Source organism: Agelaius tricolor, unplaced genomic scaffold, assembly GCF_023055355.1.
Source record: "Agelaius tricolor isolate 1412-34295 unplaced genomic scaffold, bAgeTri1.0.p SCAF_1, whole genome shotgun sequence".
NCBI classification, from domain to species: domain Eukaryota; kingdom Metazoa; phylum Chordata; class Aves; order Passeriformes; family Icteridae; genus Agelaius; species Agelaius tricolor.
Window position 1 is genome coordinate 47,706,946 of NW_027269261.1, and position 21,800 is coordinate 47,728,745.

The 21,800-nt window shown below is 39.5% G+C and overlaps 1 protein-coding gene across 1 annotated transcript; it reads left to right on the forward strand.

Moving 5' to 3' along the window:
* The first annotated feature begins 511 nt into the window (after positions 1-511).
* On the forward strand, positions 512-18,925 carry PPIL4 (peptidylprolyl isomerase like 4). Its single transcript, XM_071432917.1, has 13 exons — positions 512-633; positions 1,102-1,169; positions 1,255-1,319; positions 3,105-3,222; positions 4,837-4,979; positions 5,335-5,431; positions 6,883-6,999; positions 7,911-8,035; positions 10,143-10,209; positions 11,050-11,161; positions 12,689-12,785; positions 13,429-13,567; positions 18,650-18,925. The coding sequence occupies exons 1-13, from the start codon at positions 564-566 to the stop codon at positions 18,869-18,871; spliced, it is 1,440 nt and encodes a 479-aa protein (XP_071289018.1). The 5' UTR covers positions 512-563; the 3' UTR covers positions 18,872-18,925.
* Positions 18,926-21,800: the final 2,875 nt, after the last annotated feature.

Genomic DNA, 21,800 nt, shown 5'->3' on the forward strand with positions numbered 1-21,800 from the left:
CCTGCTCCTCATTGATTTTTACAGTCACTAACTAGATGCTTCACGGTCACCAGCTGTGTGAGGAAGATGGTGGAATTATGTCTCTCAGTGCTAAAGTCTGATGTCTGATGTCTCTCAGCTTGGGTCTGCCCGGTTTTCATGATTGTAAATCCAGCTTCTTGTGCTTGGGCACAACAGTTCAGAATGAGTCAGTAGCTTGGGCTGGGCTAAGGAGTGCCCAGGGAGATGGTGGATTCCCCATCTCGGGAGGTGTTTAAGGAGCGACTGCGTGTGCCAGTTATCCGTCAGCTTAGACTCGATCTTAGAGGGAGGTCTTTTCCAACCGGATTGTTCTGTCTGAAAGTATACCAGGATCTTACATATCAAAGAACAGCCTTAACTTTTGTGTCAGATCCTGCCTTAACTTCTACACGTTCCACATTTTGCACTGCGGCCGCCCTCAGGACTGCGGGGACGGCCCGGCCCGTCCCGTTCCGTCCCGCCCCTGACGGATCCTCTGCGGGATCCTCCGCGCCGCCAGAGGGCGCCAGCCGGGAGCGGGCTGGGCTGTTCCATGCGCGGCCATGGCGGTGCTGCTGGAGACCACGGTGGGCGACCTGGTCATCGACCTGTACACGGAGGAGCGGCCCCGCGGTACGAGCCGAGCCCGCCGGCACCGGCTTTCCCTGGGCCCCGCCGGCCCCGGGCTCGCCCCTGACCCCCCCGGCACCGGCTTTCCCCTTGCGCGGGCGGGTGGCGGCCTCGCTCGGCACAGAGGCCTGCTCGCGGCCGCAAACGTAGTATCTGTAATACCTGCTAAATGGAAGGGCTACCGTGAGCTTCTTTCTCAAGCGTTTGACAAGAAACGGAGGGGGGAAGTGTGTTTCTGTATAACCAGCCGTGTTTAGGGTTTTTTGAATCGCTGTGGAGATGGTTTGTAGTAAGGGAGGAACTGTTACACCTCTTTCGAGCATTTCTTTCAGCGTTTATAGGCTCTACCCTGATACCCTCGATACAGTCTGCTCCAAAACCACTCTTCTGCACGTTAAATTAGGGCTCTGTTCTATTTATTCTTATTCTATCTGGAGTTTCCTTTGTAAATGTTGCTATAATTTCTTGCAGCTTGTCTGAATTTCCTGAAGCTCTGCAAAGTCAAATACTACAATTATTGTCTTATTTATAATGTACAGGTGAGTATTCTCAATTCCTTTTTTTTGGTTGGTTTAAATTCACAAACATGGAAGCAATATCTTATGTGATTCTCCTTTGTGACAGAGAGATTTTATTATACAAACTGGCGACCCCATGGGAACTGGTCGTGGAGGGGAATCCATATTTTGGTAAGTATTTATGTATAGAAATGATACATACATATGTATATATCTATATATATATCTCAACAGAGAATTTGTGTGAGGGAGTAGGTTAGATTGTCTTCTGGTTAGATTGTCTTCAGTTTTCTTGTGGGAGAATTACTGGTGGGAAATAAAGATGTTGATGTATAAGCTTGTTTGGTTTTCATACTTAGATACCTTTTAAATTTCTCTGCTGCCTTTGGCCATTCATTGTTTTTTTCCTGGACATTGTTCTGTCTCTGACCTTAGAAGTGAAGTTACAGGTAACAACTTGTTCATACATTTCTGTTTGTTTAAAAGCTGGCAAATAACTATGTTTGGTAAGAAAAGTATCATGACTAAATGCTCTGTTGAAGACAGAATCAATTAGCATTGTTAATACATTTATTATTATAACAAAATGTACTAAATTAAGCATGAGTGGAGTATTGAGGCTATGCTTGGTTTCCTCTTTGTATAAGAAAGTGATCTCCTTACTTGAGTTTGTTTTAGTCATGTTGGATGTTTATAAGGAAATTGCTTTTCTTATTTGTTCAGGAAGTTTTCAGTGGTCATGGAGACGAGTTGAAGAAGTCATTCAAACAGCTAGGATGGAGTCAAAGTGCATGTGTTGTGTATGATTTGTTTGAAATAGTTATTAAAAGTAAAATTAAAGTTACAGAGCAGAACTAATTACCGGGGAGATGCTGGGGAACACAATTTACAGCAATAAAAGAGTTCAGCTGGAACAGAGACAGTGTTTCTAGACTAGTGTTGGCTTTTGTAAGTCAGTGTGTCAGAGCCTCATAAATACAAAACGTGGAGCTCATGGATCCATGAATCACCACCCCAGTGGTGCTGGAAGCAGTGTACCTGTGATAAGCAGATGCAAGTCTAGGTAGGTAAACTCACCAGGCTTGCCTGTCTCTGCACACAAGTAAATTAAGTTTTTTTTTATATGATACAAGTCTCCTAAGATTTACTGGTATGGCAAATAGGGAAGTACAGTGTGATGAGAGAGTGTCAGATCCTGTCTGGCAATAGCATGGAGAAGGTCAGTTCATCTTTTGTACCTGTTTACAGCAGGTACACAACTCCAGTCCGTGGGACTGGAGTTTGTGTTCTTGCAGGCAAAGTTTAATTTGAATCATCTCTTCATAGAGGCTAGCACCTGCTTAGCAGAATGAGTTTGAACACAGCACTATCCTTACTTTTGGGCAAATATGGTCATTGATCATGCATCCGTCAGTTTATGGAATGAGACAAAATAAATGATAGCAGGGTTAGACATAAAAAATTAAAAAGAATGCAACAATTAGCTATATCCTGTATATCCCAAATTACTGTATGTAGTCCTGTCAATGTGATGAACTGATTTTGCACATAGATGTATTGCTTTTCTGTTGGGAGATAAATTTTTGATGTAAATAAACACTGCATTTCTACAGTGTGGAATAACTTATTTTTGCAGAATCTACTTAAAATGTATAGTTCCTTCATGCCTCAGAAAAATGCTACATACTCTACTTAAAAATATATAAGTATACCTTTCCCAGCCCCCAAAAAAACTCTGTGAAATGTCCAGAGAAAAATTTGTTGTTCTTTGTACTATAAATTGTGGAAGTGTACAGGTCCATAAATATGTTCATAAAATACAGGTTTATTTGAAGGCCTAATGTAAATATGAAATGTAAAAATTTTTTGAGATGTCATTTAGAGTTTTACAATGTTTGGTTAGCTCACTTTTAAAAATTCATTTTTCTAACTTATTTGTTATATATGTTTTTTTAGTCAACTGTATGGTGATCAAGCCAGATTTTTTGAGGCGGAAAAGGTGCCGAGAATCAAGCACAAGAAGAAGGGAACTGTGTCCATGGTGAACAATGGCAGTGATCAGCATGGATCACAGGTCAGCACTATGTTAATACTTTGATGTGATTTTGCTAATGTATAAAATGGTCAGGAAAAAAAATTCTCTAGTTAAATGAAGTGAAAATTAAGGAAACTGAGTTTTGAAATAATGTTGATATTTTCTGGTTATGACTTTGTGTTAGTTTGGAAATTGAAATAATATCACAGTTTCTCCTGTATGGTTACTTGAAAGGGCATTAATAGTGTAAGTTTACAGTTTTACCCCAGTGCTGGTATAAAAACAGTTTTTGAAAGTGGTCTTGTTCTCTTTGCTGTTCATGTGCACAAAGATTTTGCTGTAGGTAATTCTTTTTACTTACTCTGTAAGGTTTTTTTTGTTTTTAAAGCTCATAGAACACTGTTATTTCTGAATTATTATTATTTTAGGTGCACTGTCACTTCTGTGAATTAAAATGCCTCACTTGTAATATCCATATATTTTAATTTTTAAAAAGAGGGATTTTTGATAATCAAAGAACAATTTTAAAAAAGGCAGGGTTTTATTTGAGCTAGAGCTTGTAATATATACAGGTAATTATGGTGCTTCTCTGCATTGTATATATAAAATGGCATGGTTGGGGTATTTAGGGAAAAGAGATCACAATAGTATTTATACTTAAGATGCAGCCTGTTGTATATGCAGGCATGTGGGAATGAATGCTGATCCCAGGAACATTATTGCAGCTTCTTCCTTGGGAAGGAAAAATTCCAGAAAGGAACTACATGGAGTTGCCTTACAAGTATAGTGTAGTTTAGTGTAACCTTTACCAAATACTAACCAGTCTTAACTGTGTTGTAGAGAGAATGAGGAGTGGGATGTTACCAGTCAGACTGTAAGGTGTGGGTGCAGCAGTTGTGTCCTGTTATTTGTGAATATCTGCCTCTTCCTCCCTCCTCCATTACCAAATGCCCTCTAGAATTTGTTACTAAATTCTCAGCTGGTATCAATTTTCATAGTTTCAGTTTTACCTTAAGGTGAAGATCTGATTTGTGATAAGAAAGTGCCAGTTTGAGTTGATCTAAGTCAGTGTGTGTTAGTTCTTCTCTCAATGCTGCTGCATGCTGTTTTTCAGGAGACAGGGGTTTGTGGGAAGAAAGGAAAAAAGTCTGGATAGAATAGGTAAAGGTAGTACTATGGGAGTTAGGTAAAGATAGTAGTAGGGTGTTTTTGCCAAATTTATGAAAAAGTACCTGCCGAATGCTGCTTGGTGAACAGGTGATTTGAGCTCAGCTCACAAGGGGTAGCCTTGCTCTTTCTGTCTCTCCCTTTCATCAGCTGTGATGCCAGTCACAGCCTTTGCTGGTCTTGCTCACCAAACCTCCCCAGCAGAGATCTCTCTGCTCCTCCAGTGCCCTTGTGCCCGATTACCAATTCACAGAAGGGTCCTGTGAGCTGCACCCACAGGCTCCTGCAGAGGGAGATTTCCTCAGGTAGTGGCTGTGAGCTGTACATTGGCTCACCATGTTCCCAGAGCAATCTTCTACAAAAAATGGGAAGAGGTTTTTTTTATCCTCTCCCACTGAATTTTTTGAGAGTGTGTTAAGGTAAAAAAAAAAAACGCAACCTGAATTTTTCTATTTACTGTTCCTAGTTTTGTATCTTCTTTTGTAGTTCCTCATTACCACAGGAGAAAACCTGGATTACCTTGATGGTGTACATACAGTATTTGGAGAAGTGACAGAAGGCATGGATGTGTTGAAGACAATTAATGAAACCTTTGTAGATAAGGATTTTATCCCATATCAAGATATCAGGTGTGACTGCTTTTAACTTTACTTTTTGAGGAATACCTTACTATTGAATGAGTTTACTTCTTTTGGAAACTAGATGAATATCATGATGTCAGGTGACCTGTACGTGCTATCTTAAATCCTTTTTTTCCCCTAGTATTAGTGGCAAAATCAACAAGCACTAAATAAACAAATATGTACAAAAATATTTAGCCATGTTGCCCTTCCAAAAGCATCAGTGCTAGAATTCACAAGCACACAGGATATTTGGCTGTTTGGGATGCAACTGAGATTTAGTGGGGCTGGTCTGGTGTTAGTTGGGTAAACTAAGTTTTACTTGCATGTAAGCAATGCTGATCTTGATTTTGTTTTCTCTAAGGATAAATCATACAGTAATTTTAGATGATCCCTTTGATGACCCACCTGGGTTGTGTGTTCCTGATCGCTCACCAGAACCTACAAAGGAGCAGCTCGATGTGAGTGTTCGCAACAGGGAAAAGTTGGAAGAAATAATTTTAAAAGTTAATCTCAATTAGTGTCCAGCACAGATTTGGCCAAAATAAGAAATCAGTCTTCAAGGTTTTGTGTCTCAAACCTGTGTCCTAAAAGAGCTACACATTTTTTCATGCAGGAGGTGTTCTTCTACTGTGCTAGCTTGAGTTCTGATGTGTCAAATGCTTGTCAGTTATTTGGGGCTATTGCTGTGTTTAGTCAAATACAGTTCCTTAACCTTTCAAGAGAGGATAAATCATGACTTGGGTGCTCTCCCCTGTGGCTCCAGTGAAGTTGTGTTTTAAAGCTGTATTTTAGGTTTCTATTTACCATTTTAGGTTTCTATTTACAGTGTAGATAAGCAGAACATTCAGAATATTCAACACTAGTATTACTGGTTTTCTGTATACTCTGGTAGAAGACAAAATATAGCTAACATTATCAATATTAAAATGGTTACTGTTGTTTTCCTTTTAAATGTGAATAGGTTGTGTTTCAGTGGAAGTAATCTTGGTCAGTCTTGAGTTATATGTGCAGGCACACATACTACTATGGGCTATTTGTTCAAACAGAAGGAATTTTATAAAAAAATAATTGCAGTTATTAATAATTTACTAAAGGTATGCAGTCACAGAATTTATATGTGAGATTATCCCCTTGTATGGAAACAGTTGTTTCTAGTAATTTATTAATTAACTAGAGAAAATATTGTTTATTTTTAAGCTTAATAGATACAATTACAAGATTGAAATTAGGGTTTCATAGTATGTGTGCACAGTGGTTGATCTCTGATGTACCTTCAGATATGTTAAGAATAAGGTATTTAGTAGCTCACTGCAAGCAGCATAGAGATGTGAAGACTTGTACTGAATTTTTTTCCTCCTAGCCTGTCTGAGGATAGGCATATCCTCCTCTTTTAGCATAGAAATGTCTGTAAGAAAGGCAGCATTCTAGAGATGCTGGTGAGGAGAAAAAAATAAACCTCAAGTCCTGCCTAGGTATAGATGTATAAAAACAAAATTATTATTGTGCTATGCTCTATTTAATGTCTTGCTAGACATAACAAATATTTGCAGTGTTCCTTACCTTCATTTGTGGCAGGAGTTACCTGGATGAATTGATATTTGTGGTGAGCTGTTGAGTGGGTGGGTATATATAAAATAATTTAGAATACCTCACTGAATATGATTCAGACTAGTCACAGAAGTTCAGAAATAGTTCACAGTGCCTGAAATATGAAGATAACATCTCCTCTTTTTTTCTTCTAATCAAAGTGGGAAGAACAGAGTGAAAGCCCAGTTCTGCAGACATACAGTGCTTAAGCATTTTTTGTGTCTTGAGGGGTGAGGGAAGAGGTTGTCCAAGTAATGGTTGGAAAGTGAGAGAGTTTTTGGTCATGGCTTGGTAATAAATATCCTTTTCCTTCATTTTTCAGAGTGGCAGAATAGGAGCAGATGAAGAAATTGATGACATGAAAGGACGGACTGCAGAGGAAATAGAAGAAGTTCAGGCAGAAAAAGAAGCAAAAACTCGTGCCATTCTTTTGGAAATGGTGAACATCTTTCTGTATTTACCTTTTAGATCTTATTCCTCTCTATGTGTGCGTGTTATTAAGTCTAGGAGGATGTGTACTGTTTATCTTGAAATTTCCTATCTGAGGATCATGTCATGTTTCAGAATCTGCTGTTAAATATCTGTTGTACAATGAAAGAATTGAGCATGAGTGCTCATGTTGTGGTTTTCTGATAAAACCAGTGATACTTCATTGTCAGAGTGGTCCAGTGGAGGCCTTCTAAAAACTTGCTAGAAATTCATCCAATTAAAAAATGTAACAGACATGGAATGTCACTGGAATACCTGCACTCATTGAAGAGTTTTAGCATGTGTGGGAGAGAGCTGAGCTAATTCGTGACAAACTCCTCCCAATGCATACAGTGGTAAACTCCATAGTAATAAAAATTGTAAATAGGCTTTGAAGTCCTTTTTTTTTTTTTTTTAAGAAAAAAGAAAAGTAAATAAAAAGTACGCACCATTGAAAGATGAGTGAATCCATCTAACTTCCTTACAACTACCAAATTCAAATTTGTGGTGAATAGTTTGCAGCAGAGACTTATTCCAAGATCAAGCCAGATCTGGCCACAATATTGCAGAAGATTTGTAGGGACAAACAGGGTACACTTCCACCTTTTGGAACTGTTTTTTATGCTAAAACCAAAAAAAGCAAAGTAGAACATATTTGTGAACTTTCGTGAATTCCAGTAGTGGAATTGCAAATAAATAATAAATTTTAGGTGCTATAGAAAACTTTTTTTTTGGTGACACTGAGTAGCAGAAATATTTAATAAAGTTTTGATTTTGTGATAGGAATGTGAGATGACACAAAAAATGTGTTCCCAGTGTGCTGTGCTATCTACAGAGAGCTTTAGGCCAAAGTGATGAATGTCTTCTTTCTGTATATCCCAGGTGGGAGACTTGCCAGATGCAGACATCAAGCCACCAGAAAATGTGCTTTTTGTTTGTAAACTGAATCCTGTGACCACAGGTGAAGACCTGGAGATAATATTTTCACGATTTGGTCCCATTAAAAGGTAATTATGATAAAAGAGAAAACCTTCTTTGTTGAAACTGAACTTGATTCCTCCCAGTCTGTTTAGGTTTGGCTGTAAAGGAGTAGTCTGGTGTCTCAGGAGATTTATGCTCTGTTTGGATAGAGATCACAACAGTGGGGATACAAAGGCAGATCTAGCTAGACAAGTATCCTGTCCCGGAGTGGTTTTAAGGAAAGCCTAAAGAAGTATAGGAACCAAGAAGGCATGTAACACTCCTCTTTGCCCCCATCCTCTCACTCCTTTCAGCAGATTTTATGTCACATTCTCAATGAGCTGGATAGAGTCTCTGGGTTTTTCTTTCCTGTGGGAGTATGTGTGGTGTGGGGTAAAGCACCAAACATCTGTGGCATCTGATACACTTCTTGTAAGGTGTTCCTCATTCCTGCTGCCCTTCTCAGTTTTGATCTTGGCTTCTAGTAGTTTCAGCTGATTCCTTCTAGTACTACTATCAAAAGACTGGATGGGCAATAAAATCTTATTTCCTACACTCCTCTATCCTACACCCCAAAGTTAATTTTTTTCCTTGCCAAAAGCACTAAGCTACATATTCATGCTTCTTCATAGTAGAGACTTAATTACCTTGTTTCACTTTTCTTGTCCTTTTCCTGTTCTTTTGTTTTCATCTCAAGGTGACAGAACCCAAACTGCATGCAGTTTTGAGGAAATTACAGATTTATAGTGGAGAAGTTTTGTTCTGTTTTACTCTTAACTCCTTTTCTAGTGAATGATAAAGTTGTTTTTTTCATTGGGGTTTTTTGGTTTTTTTTACAATATACAGTTAAGGTTCAACCCATGGTTATCTTGTTGTGTGTTTATGGATGCAGAGATATTCCTTATGCCCTTTCTGCTTACTTTCCCCAAAGCCTTTGGTGCAGGAGTTTATTAGAATTTGCAGAGGGATTTCAAAAGACTTCATGGAATGGATCATCATCATCATCACCACACATGAGCATATTGACTCTGTTAGAGCATTTCACTTAAGTTTATTCAGCTGATCTGGAGTAGGCCCTGTGTATTGTTCTGCTTAGAGTTTCCAGCAGTTTGTGCAGTACTGGCACACGGGTCTGCAGGCTTCCAGATCCTAAACTACACTGGGGGAGGGGGGGAAGAAATTGGCTCTGTGTGCCACTCCTACTACTCCAGCATGATTTCTCTATGCCGTAAGGATTTCTAGTTTTTTGTACCTCTGTCAGTGTTGTCACTCTTCTGCAGTCCTTCCACTTTCAGATAGGTTCTCTGAATAATCCATGAAGGAGGGTTCTTGCACAAAATCATTCTACCTTCTGCTGCAAAGAATTCCTGTAGCTTGTCTGAATAGCCTTACAGTTTGCTTTTTTCCTTTTCCCTCCCAGATTTTTTTTCTTTCAGCCTTGATCATCTTTTGATTCCAGATCCTGATTTGTCACTTCCTCTCTACATGTCTCACATTATTCTCACCTTAATGCCACATATCCTGCCCTTGCTGCCTGTGTGCCCTCCTCCAGCATCCTGTAGTCAGAATTCTTACATCCAGTACAAGAGTTGTGCAATACTGATACAATAACTATATTCTTCCCGTTTTGCACTACTCACTCAATACTTTCAGGCTTCTTATTTTTGCCCAGTGACCTGCATGATAAAAAGTTGGGCTGCTGAAGAGATGCTTGCTAAGAAGAGAAAGTTTGTCACAGGATGTTTGTTTAAACTTTTGCTTAAAATGACAGAGAAATGAGAATGTGGAATTTCTGGTCTTGCATTAGTGAAATGCAAAAAATTAAAAACAATCAGTAATGTTGGAAAATATGTTTTGTTTCATTGATTAGAAATTCTCTAGTTTTGTGCCTCATGGTAACCACATGTGAGTTCAGTGTAGTTGCTCAAAGCAATGCTTTTTGCTTTGAAAAAGCAAAAATGCAATCGTGCATTTTTTCTTGCAATAGGGGGTCTCAGAATCAGGTGTTTTAATACCTTCAAGGTGTTTAGGTTTTGTGGGTTGTGGTTTTTTGGGTTATTTTTGTAACTTATTCATCCTTTTAAGCAGTGCTTTTCTACCCTACATTTTTTGCTCCAACAGTGTTGACATTTTAATTTCCTATCATTTTTTCAGTTGTGAAGTGATCCGAGACTGGAAGACTGGTGAATCTCTTTGTTATGCTTTCATTGAGTTTGAAAAGGTATGGGTTTTAGGTATGAACTGTATGTAGATCCTGCTTGTAAAAACCCCTTTTTGGTTTACTTCTATTTAGGAAAAACACTGGCATCTTCAAGTGTGGAATAGCAAATATTTTCTCTTACTGAGAGAAGCTATAACTTAGTTATAGAAGTTGTAGGTCCTAAATGAGTCAAGCATGTAAGTCTGTCTCTGTTTGAGCAGCCAGTACAAAAATGCACTTAGACTGTCTTGAAACCATGGGAAACCATCAGGCCCTTTTTTCCTCCAGAGTGCATTAAGTCTTGGAAGCGTTGAAGGAAGGAATGCTAGGAGCATGCAGCATAAAGAAAGGAGGGTGTATGGAATAAGATGGATCCGTGTTTTCAGTGGTTTTCTCTTCTGGGATTGTAAATGATGCCCACTGTATCAACACACGGCTCTTACTGTGAGATGGATGGCAATAGTTCTCTTGGGGTGGGTAGCTTTATGTGTGCTGGTATCTCTCATCTGTGAGGACAACACTGGAAAATGGTCTCACTTTTCTTTAGCCTATTTATGTAGTTAAAATTTTATCAGTTATTCTGTTTTCCTTTTTCCCTGAGTGTATTACATGTGCCAAATATGTAGCTGGATGGGCAATTTTTTAAAATACTGAAATGAGCTGAAGAATTGGGAATTGAAATGCTGATGTTCAGAGAAAGCATAACTATTTCTTTTGAAATAGTACAATTCAAGAGCTATGGTGCTTTAGGCAATTTCAGAAAGAAATGTATGCCACTAAGCATTTGAATTTGTGTTTGACCTTTTTTGTGAATATTCCTATGAAATAATCATGACTCAAGATTTTCCTGGTTAATATCAGGAGGAAGACTGTGAGAAAGCCTACTTCAAAATGGACAATGTGCTGATAGATGACAGACGGATACATGTGGATTTTAGCCAGTCTGTTGCAAAGATTAAATGGAAGGGAAAAGGTAGGTATATTTGCAATTCTTTGATCCTCATAACTTAACAAGCCATGACTTCTAAACTAAGCATTATATAAAGAGTTAGGAGTTTAAGTCATTTCCTCTTCAGGCATATAAATGTTCCTGGTACTGTAATAAATAGAGCCAACATAGTTGTTAGTTCTTCCCTTCATTTCTTTCATTAAAAAAAGTTGAAGGGCTTCCTACTGTTACATGAACATTGCATTGCCACTGATTACCTTTTTGGCCAATGTCATTTTGCCACTAAACATTTTTTTCATCTCAAATTTTGGACATGATTTTTTTGATATGTATTACTTACTAGCACAATAATATTCCAATACATTGTTATTTTCTAGTTTCTTTATTCACTGTATGACAGTCAGGTGCATACAAGAAAAAGTCAGTAATCAGGCCAGGGATTTCTGCTCTTCACCTGCTGTAGGTCAAACATACTGCTTGACAGATTGTATGTTACAAAAACCCAGTTTCAGGTGTTTAAGGGTGTTTTGGGAGGAAAAGGGTGGTGGAAGAGGTGGATGCAGTGGTTATTTGAATACTGGGGGCATGAGCAGAACACTGGACTTGGAGAGATGTTTGTGCATTGCACTGGTGACGTTCTTGTGTGTCTGAATTTTCTGACTGAAAATGCAGTCAGCCCTCAGTTGTTGGTGTGCAGTTTCTCCAGGTAGGGTTGTGGCCATGAACACAGAGATACTGGAACTTGTCCTGCACAGAGCAGAGATGACTTTGTATTCTGTCTATACCAGGTGCTGTAGTGCATCCTGTATTGACTGGCTGCGTGGGAAACTTTACCTGGGGTCTAAATTGTCCAAAATATTGGAAAGCTAACTATGTTGTCATCTCGTGCTTACATGTTACCCAAAAAATGGCCTTCCACCCTCGGCGGTGGTTTCTGGCCTGGCCCCGAGTGTTGCAGTTCTGAGCGTGGCCGTGAGAGGGCAGCACGTTGCCGTAGTTCGTTGATCCCTGCATTGGTGCTTCAGTGAATGGAAGCTGAAATCCATCGTGTCCCTCTTTAAATCTGGACGTGAACATTTTTAGTAATAGTCTTCCACTTGAATTCTTGAGCTGTAGCTGTCTCAGAGGTTTCCCTCCGTGCAGATCAGAGCAAAAAATCATTTAATAATGAGAACAGTCTGTGGGCTTTCAGGGTAATACCATTTTGAGTAGTGTGATATAGGACCTGTAATAAAAGTGAGACTAAGCCAGTTGCTGAGTCCTGCTTTGTGATCCTCTTTATGTGTTGTCTCCACTGGACATGAATGAGAAATGACAGAAAGCTGGGTGTTGTTTAATGGAATCTGCAAGCAAGAGAAGGACAGAACCTCCCAACTTGTCCTGCTCTCTTCTACTCTGTTACGCAGATGTCAGTGTTTCTGGAGCTGTATCCTGCTCTGGAGCTCTCTGTGGTTATAAAGAGCCCCTAAATCATCATCAGAATTTAATGATAGTTGTGGTGTTGGTTGTGTCTGTGGTTAGAGTGAAATGAACATATTTTTTTGTGGACAGGTGGGCGGTATACGAAAGAAGATTTCAAGGACTATGAGAAGGACCGTGACAAACCTTCAAAATTTGCTCTGAAAGAAAAGGTTAAACCAAAGCAAGAGTATCCTTTTCTTTTCGAAGGTACTTTTTGAATTAAGTAGAATTTATGAAAACAGCCTGGAAAAAGCCTTCTTATTTTTAAAGCCTGCCAAATGGGTGTTTGCCTTCTAGATCATATTGCCATTTGGTGTTTGAGATGGCATTTAATATTTTGTGGTTTTCACTTTGATGAATTTAGTCAAATCAAAATGTGCTGTTTCACTTCCATGTTGCATGCAGGTAAATAATATTCCTAGTCCACAGCCCTGGAATGACATATGGCATAACAGAGTTCCTAAGTAGTTTCAGAGAGGACCTTCTGCATCCGAAACGAGACCATTCTAGTATTAATAGTAATCATTCTCTGAGATTATACTTTGCTTGTGATAAGCATGAGAGAAAACACCATAGGTTGTTCAGATATCCCCAGGTAGATAAGAAAGGAGAATGCAGCCTGGCTGTATTGCTTAACAGGACAGACTTCAGTGATTTTAGCACAGCTGATTTTTTTGTTTCAGTGTGTACAACTGTGTTCTGACTGAAATATGTGTTAAGTCTTGGTAAATGCTTGTTAGATAAACAGGAATTGGTTTGCTTCCTGGGCTGTTGTGTTCTGCTCCTTACTGATATTGGGAAACAGATCTGTCCTTAACCAGCACCATCAGTGCTAAGTATGACCTTGTGCTGGATGAGGATGTAGAAGAGTCTCACACAAGTCAGTCACACTTGGCTAAAAAACAGAAAAAGAAAAAGCACCACCACTCTGAAGATGAAGATGATGACAAGAGGACCAAAAAATCTAAGGTACTTGACTCTTCATGCATTAACTTTATACCTGTTCATTGTTTTCCTCATAAAAGAAGCCAGGAAGAAAGTGTGATATTGGATAAGGACATAGTGTGCAAAGTCCTGTGTAATATACATAGCAGCTGTAAACCTGCAGAAAGCTGATGTTAATATTTGATTATGAAAGAGGGTTTCCTCATGAACTTTTGTAGCTTGGCAGGTCTAGATGGTTTTTTGCTAAAGCATCCTGAAGAGGCAATGTAGCCTCTCATAAAGTAGGGGATCTTCAGCACTTTGAACCTGTTGTTCATGTATTCCTAGTCATAAAGTAGTAGTTAATCGTATTTCACAACTGTAGACTATGTCTCATTTTCTTGCCAGACCATATGTTGGGTTTTTCCTATGTGGAGTTGGGAGCACAATCTCTTTATGTTATCTTTTTGTATTTGTCTTTAAGTGTTTTTGGAAGTGTTCATGTAAAATCTGCATGTGGATTTGCTTGCTTCTGGAATGTGCAAGCCTGTGGGGCTGTGGAGGACAGCACCAGGAGACAGCAATTCTGTCATTCATTAGTTCCACTGCAGCCTGTCAGGACAGCATGCCCACATTTCTGTGAGCTTGGGATACTGAAGATAAGGTGTTTTGTGGAAACAAAGTCTGCAGTGAGAAAGTGGAGTGTTAACCACCACTGAAGTGAGCATTAGGAAGAATTGAGCTAAAATGGAAAAGAAAAAAACCAAACCCCAGTATTTTAACAGTGCAGGCTTTATGAGTGAGAACAAAACTGTCTCTAGCAACTTTGCAGAAAGTGAAAAAGTTTCAGCCACAGCAAGTAAGGCTATTGTCCCATCCTGCGTTTTGAGCACTGCTGGAAGTTTTGCGTACGCAAGGCATACATGATTCTGTTCTTATACATCACTTCTTGCTGAAATGCTTGAAAATTATTTTTCTCATGAACATCAGCAATTAAAATCTTTCAGTGCCAGCAGTAAGCCCTATTGCTCATTCATGGACCCAGTTTTTTTTGTCACTGCACTAATTCAGTCAGGTTCCTTTGAGTGGAGGGGAGGGGTTTGTTCAGGTAAGTAAAGTCCTGACTGCAGTGTGTGCATACAGGAGGTGTGGACTAATGTTGGTTTAGAATTTCTCCTGTCTGTTTGGCTGATTGAAACTATTGCTTTAGACTTCTTGAAACAGGTATTTTTGGTGGCAGTCTTTGTTCCTGATGGTTCAGGAGTTATACCCATGGAACTGGCCGGTCATGCACATTATCAGCAGAGAACATTTTAAAATCATTTAGAGGCCTTTACCTCTGCAGGTGGCACAAGTGCTTGCAGCAGTAGGTTTTTGACATCTGTTCTAATCGTTGTAAATGGATTGTGAGACTTCATAGCACAGAAACATGAATGAGAACAGAGGGATTTTTGGTGCTATTTTCAAGTTCTGGAAGAGAACATATTCTAATGCTTGTCTATGTGATCTCCTCTGTGTTTATGTGTATCTCTTTGTGATTTAGTCACCTGCTCCTGATGTGGTTTGTTCTTGTAATTTGCTGCTGCTGGGTTCTGGTGTCTTCTTTCCCACAGCTTTCTTCTCTCTTAGTCACCTTTACCTATTTTGGTGTAAGTAGTTTAGCTTTCTTATGCCCGAAATCACAAATGGAGGCTCACTTCTATTCTCTGATGGCAAGCATCATAGTTCCCTCTTGGAGCTGTGAAAATTAATTTCTGGGAAGAATTTTTCTGGATTTGAATATCCTTGTTATTGTGTACTGTACAGTATGCATATGCTGAGCAGTATGTACTCAGTCTCACACAGACTCAGTATTTTGGGCATGGCCTCCCCAGTGAAATCTGCAGCTAGCTTAGGTGACAAATCCTGCTTAGCATATACAAATTTTAATTTTGTTTTGTTTTTTACTATTCATACTTTGGGCATATTATGTGAAACTAAGGGGAGGCAGGCATGTTCCTGAGGTGGAGTATATTCAGGGGGAATATTGAGTCCAACACAAAGTATAACAACATGGAAATTTTTTAATGAATGGTAGTATTTTTCGTATAGGCAAACAAAACATTCTCCCTTTACCCTATTTTGTAAATCACTGAATGTATTTGAGGTAAGAACTTTAAAATAAAACAGCAGCAGATCTTCCACAACTCATCAGCCAAAGACCACATTAGCCATGCTTCATACAGAAACTTCCACAGCATGGCAGAGATTTTAATTAAGGGAGATATGGGGCTTATAATGGGAAGTTCTGGCAACTGGAGCTGCAGTTTGTGTTATCAGCTCTAGCTATGACTTGAAGGGGTTTTATTTTCTCAATAGTTTCCATGATGTTGAGTTGTTTTTCTGTTCTCTTGCTGGTGTTGCTTTTTTTCTGTAGTATATTTTGACTCATCCTTTTCTTAGTCTGACACCCATTTCCTGAATCTTCAGCCTGTGTGTTGATGTTTCAAGAATATATTTTTGAGTCTAGTGCTGTTTGACTTCATTCCAGTGGGTAGAAGAGGTAGGGTGCTGTGGCTTGCTTTTAGTAAGTAACAGGATGTGGGTCCGGGGCAGGAGGGTGGACTGCCATGTGGGTTTGTGAATAGGATTTGGTAGAGTTTTTTTGAGCACAGGACACGCTTCCTCCTGAGATCTGTATTATGACTTTGTTCGCCTTCCAGTTCTCTCTGTTTTCTCTTGGATTTTATTTTTTAAGAGAGCTGGATCTGTGAGGTAGTATGGCCTATCCAATAGATTTTTGCAAGACATAGGGACTTCCCAATTTCAGATTTCTGTAGTGCATGGTTTTGGAAGAGGTACTGATTTTTCTGGTTTTGATTTCCCGCTTTTACTGCTTATTGGACACTGTTCCCTTCATATTCAGGGTCAGGTTTTATCAAAATCTCCCTCCAAAAAAGGCTCTCTCTATTTGTTTGGTCCTTTTAACCTTTAACTACTGTGTTTAATGAGTGTAAGAGATGGCATATGCATTTTACTTCTGTGGCCAGGATATTTCTAGCTATTTCACCTGGGACTGCTGTTTAGTCAGATATTACTTTTGGCAAAATCAGCCATGAACTTCCAGAGAAGCATCTTTCCCTCTTTCCTTATTTCCTTCCTCATGTGTGTTCCAGCACAGCGCTGGATTAAGAATTGGGGTGATGGTCACTTATTCATTGACTGATGAGAGGCTGTGATCCTGCATTGAGAAATACAATTTTCAGCAGTAAGAGAGAGCTTCCTCTTCCAAGACAGTGTGTTTTTGACTTTTGGGCATAAAAATTTGGTTTTAAAATATCATTATTTTTAGTAATTTAGTGTGTTTTAAAAATTGACCTTTTTCCACACCAAAGACTTTAAAATAAAAAATCTTATAAAAGGGGAAATGAAGCAAGAAATAAAGATGCTAGCAAGAAATAAAGATGCCATTCATTCTATTAATTCAAATTTCACTTTTTTTCCTTTACATTGTGATCATATTAGCTACTGTGGTGACTTTGTTGTGTCACTTTCAGACTTGTCCTGAAGACCTGTACCTTAAATGCTTTTGTGAAGGTCATTTGTTGGCATTTAACTCAATGCTTGTATGACTTCTGATCCTTTCAGCAAGTTGTCCTTTTCTGTGGCGTCCAACATGGGCCATTTGTCTGTAGTTTAAAATGTTCACCAGCCTGTTCCTTGGCCCCACTTGGCCAGTAGCCTTGTCTCCAGTGTTTACTTGGTAGATTGTCCAACTGAGTGCTGCCCTGCTTTTCTCCTGTTTCTCCCATGTGCTGGGAGGAAACTCCAGCAACAAACCAGTTAGAAGGCAGCTGTACACCAAGCCCAGCATTTGGTTTTCTGACCAATATTTTTTGTCTTGTTCCTGTCTACCCCTCCACTAGCATGTCCATTGTCTGATGTTTACTCAGGCCTTGTCACAGAGGGGCTTGAAGCCTCTTGGCTTTTTCAAACATATGGAGAGTGAGGCTTTTGGTACAAGAGTATGGCTGTGCATCATTTTGAGAGTGGATAGACAAAGCTCTTTACAAGTAGCTGGAAGCATCACTGAAACACTTTGGTGGATCCAGATTTTAAAATCTGTACTGAAATAAAGCACAGTAAAGATGTGGAATAGGCATTTGGCCACCCGTGAGATTACTGTACCCAGCAGTAGCAGAATGTTTTTGTTACAGATCAAACCTGTGATTATTTGTGTGTCTGTTTATCCAGAGGGTTTGTGTTGATTATTGTAACCCTAATACTTTCAGCATTATCAGTGTCATTCTAAAGGTGGTGTTTGCTCTGGGAACCACCCCATTCACTGGCTTTCTGCATAAAATCTCTGTTTAAAGTAGAGTTTTTTCACCATTCTTTTAAATAAATGAAGTTTTCTTCTTGGTACATGGAGTGTAGGTTTTAACCATACAGTTGTGAAGGCTGCTGTCATGGTACATCCTTAGAAAAATAATATCTGAAATGAGGAAAGAAATGCGGTGTGATTTAATGCAGACATTCTTCTTAACTCATATCGATCTGTGCTTAACAGTATTATTATTAAAATCCCATAAAATTGTATCTCTCTGTTAGCACATACAGTGATATTAAACTGTCAGCTTGTTCATTTTGCTGAAGCCTACAATTTAGGCCATTAAGAATTATTACAGGTAAGTCTTAAAATATATTATGCATCTGCAGAGCACTGGAATACCAAAACTTAATGGAAATATTTGTATTGCTTAGGTAAAAAAAATCAGAAATCCAAATCTAGCTTACAGACGTGTTTGATGCTTGTGAAGAGTTTAATACAATCTGTCTGAATGGAATCCCTGATATAACCAGTTTTACTAAAGCTCCTTAGGCAGCACAAGAAGCATGGCTGTCAGGTATGCTTTTTTTCCATAAACACTGACAGAAACTTACTTGTAAACTTAACTTCTTCAGATGGTTTCAGGGGCGTATTTTTGTGTTACCTTCTTCAAATCCTCTTGAATGTGAATCTCTTTAAGGTACTACCAGCTGTAACTCAGGAACCAGCCATGCTCAACTTTTCTCTAGTTCACTTCATGCCTCTGTGTGTTTTCCCCTCTTGTGTGTAACTGCATTTCTGTCCAATTCCTTTGGCAGGACTCTGAGCGGAAGCACGAAGAACGCTGCAGGGAGAGGACCAAGAGTGAGAAGAAGGACAGGCACCGGAGCCGCAGCCGCTCTCAGGAGAGAGATTCCTCTTACAGCAGGCAAAAAGACAAATACAGAGAAGACAGCCGAGTAAGAGACTGGGATAAAAAAGCAGACAGAAGCAGAAGTCCTAAGAAATCAAAAGACAAAGAGAGGTCCAAGTACAGATGAAAGACAAGGAAAATATGGAGGGGAACTAAAATAATAAATTTAACTTTTTTCTTTTGTGTTAGTGTTTTTTCTGTAATACCTACGGTAGTGTCTGACTGCAATATGCCAGAAGATTTTATGGCTTGATACCTTTCATTGGGACATGATCTGCTAATTCTAAAATTCAAGATGAATCACTGCAAATTGTTCTGCCCTGGAGTGCCTGTGCCTGGATAGGGTATTTCAATGGACTGTGAAGAAAGATAACTTCTTACTGATTCTCTGGGAAGGCTGATACTTAAGGAACATAATCAGCTGAAACTATCCCGTGGCAGAAAATTCTGACTAGGCAGGCCAGATGGGATGGCTATAATCTCCAGACCTAAGCTAAGCAGGGATACTGAGAGTATTTAATATAGGAACACGCTTTCCAGCAGCATCTGCCCTGTCTTTGCTTTGTTAAAAACAAAGCTGGAGTCCAACATCTTTGGTGCTTGTGGTAATTAGAAAACAGAACAAAAAAAACCCCACCTTCCTGTAATGTTGAAAATAACATAGAAAATGCTGTAGCAGAAGCACTGGCTTCTTCACTTTGACGTAGCTGAGGCCTGTTTGAAGGGGAATGCCTCGTGCTTTTGAGGCTCTTTGTTCCTTAGTTGGAGGCTTAGAAACCAGCTCCTCAGAGTTTTCTATTGGATTCCTTTACTTGAAACAGCTTAAAAATGTGATGTAGACTCAATTGTTTTATTATATGGATTTGAGTGAGTTTGAGACCTATTTTGATGTCACACATTATAGTTCCTTTAGTTCTTTGTAGTCTTGAGCTTGAGTCCAAGACTTAAAGTGGGCTTGACCAAATACAGAAAGTGTACTTGGCTAAGAAGCTGCCTTTTGATGAATCTCTTACTTTTGTGTTCTTCAAAGCATAAAACTAGAAATCCAGGGCTTCCACAGCTGTCTCCTGGTAAAACATTTCTAACTGCCTGATGCCCTCCAGGGGCCAGTGCCATCCTTGCAGAATCTGAGCGAGAGCCCTCTGTCCCAGAGGAGAGGTAAAAGGGAAGCCTGTCCCTGGAAGTGTCCTGGGGAATCTGGGGCTGAGGACTGCTCACTATTCCTGTCAAGAAAATTTCTGCCTTCTGTCTGGGCGTAACAAGACTCCAAGGAACTGAACTAGATCAGGTGATGGTGCCTGTGGAGTTGTGCTGTGGAGGCAGTAGGTTGTCTCAAGGTAGAGAGACAACCTGGCCTGCTCTGTTAAAGAAACAAGGATTGATTGTGCTGTCATGCTGTTCTCAGTCCTGCTGTCCTCCACACAACATTTTTAACGTGGGAGAAGCACTGGCCAGATTTGACAGGGATGTGGAGTTAGCGAGGCCATTGCGTTCTTGCTTTCTTTAGGAAATGGCAGTCATAGGAACAAACTAAAGCTTCCAGCTGGGGAGAATGCTGGATTCTTGCTGAACATCACAGGTCCTCTTGTTTGAGAGTTGTGGCTTAATATCACCAAGAGTTTCAGCAGCCATTCCTAGGCTTCAGCTAGCCCTCAACCACCTGTGGGACATACAGAACTTACCAATGTTTAGAAACAAACACCCTATTTCAAGTGAATGTGCTCACTTTCCTGCAGCAGAAATGGCTTTGCAGCAGGTAAATGCTTAAGACCTGAAAGTTTAAATGAGTATTATATGGAAGTAAATAGTCCATTTTCATTGTTGGCCAAAGAGTCTTCAGAACTAAGGATTAAAAAATCAGTTCATCCAAATGGTTTCAAGTTTCTGATTTTCAATATGCCTTGGTGCTGTTAAAAATGCACAGTATCTTCAGATTAGTGAAATCACCTGTTTCTATTTTTTAGGAGGAAGCTTTCAAAGGTGGATGTTCAAAAATAAGGTGATATTAATTATTATATTAAAAAACATTATATATTTTAAAATATTATATATTTTAAAAAATAGGTGATTAAATGACAGTATAGAAGCTGCCAATTTGGGAGCAAGTACTTAATATTAGGGGTGCATTTCTAGGCTAGTCTGCTGACACTGGAGGGGTCTCAGTTCACCTGGCACATAGACAGCAAAGCACTTGGGTTAGATGGGATTTACTCCTCCTGTCGTTGGAAATTATGGTTGTGTACATGTGGTTCTTCTGGGAATGGCTTGAAAAACATTTCCTGCTGTGCCCGTCCAGCCAGAGGTGTTGGAGTGGACAGGACTTTATTATCTGGGAGCTGAAGAGTTGACTTGTTTTAATCTAATGAGAAGTCACACTTCCCTGTCATTTCGTTTTCATCAATGCTTTCTCCAATCTCAGTTTCGCTATTGACCTTTGGTGCTTGTGGTAGTTGAAAAACAGAACCAAAAAACCCACCTTCTATAATGTTGAAAATAGCATTGAAAGTGTAGCAGAAGCATCAACTTCTTCACTTTGACTTAGCTGATGTTTGTTTGAAGGGGAACACCTCATGCTTTAGAGCTCTTTGTTCAGTGGTTAAAGGCTTAACAACCAGTTCCTTGGAGTTTTCTACTGGATTGCTTTACCTACAACAGCTTAAAAATGTGATGTAGACTAAACTGTTTTGTTCTGTGGATTTGAGTAAGTTTGTGACTATTTTGCTGTCACATGTTGTAGTTTCTTAGTTCTTGGTAGATCCCTTGAGTTTGAGTCCAAAACTTGGAGTGGACTTGGCCAAAACCATGTCATGAATGGGATCTGGTGGCAGAGCACTAAAGGCAAGTGGGAAGGGAGGGTAGGTTGCACCAGAGATCTGTCTCTAATCTCATGGACATCACACAAGTCAGTGGAAGTAGCGTAAATGTTGTATCCAAGTGGTTGGCGTTGCAGGATGGGAGTTACCCAAACCCAGTCCTGGTACCCCTGTACTCTCTAGAGATAAAGCTCTACCTGCTTCCTTCCACTTGTCAAAACCACACCCAACCCTAACAACCAC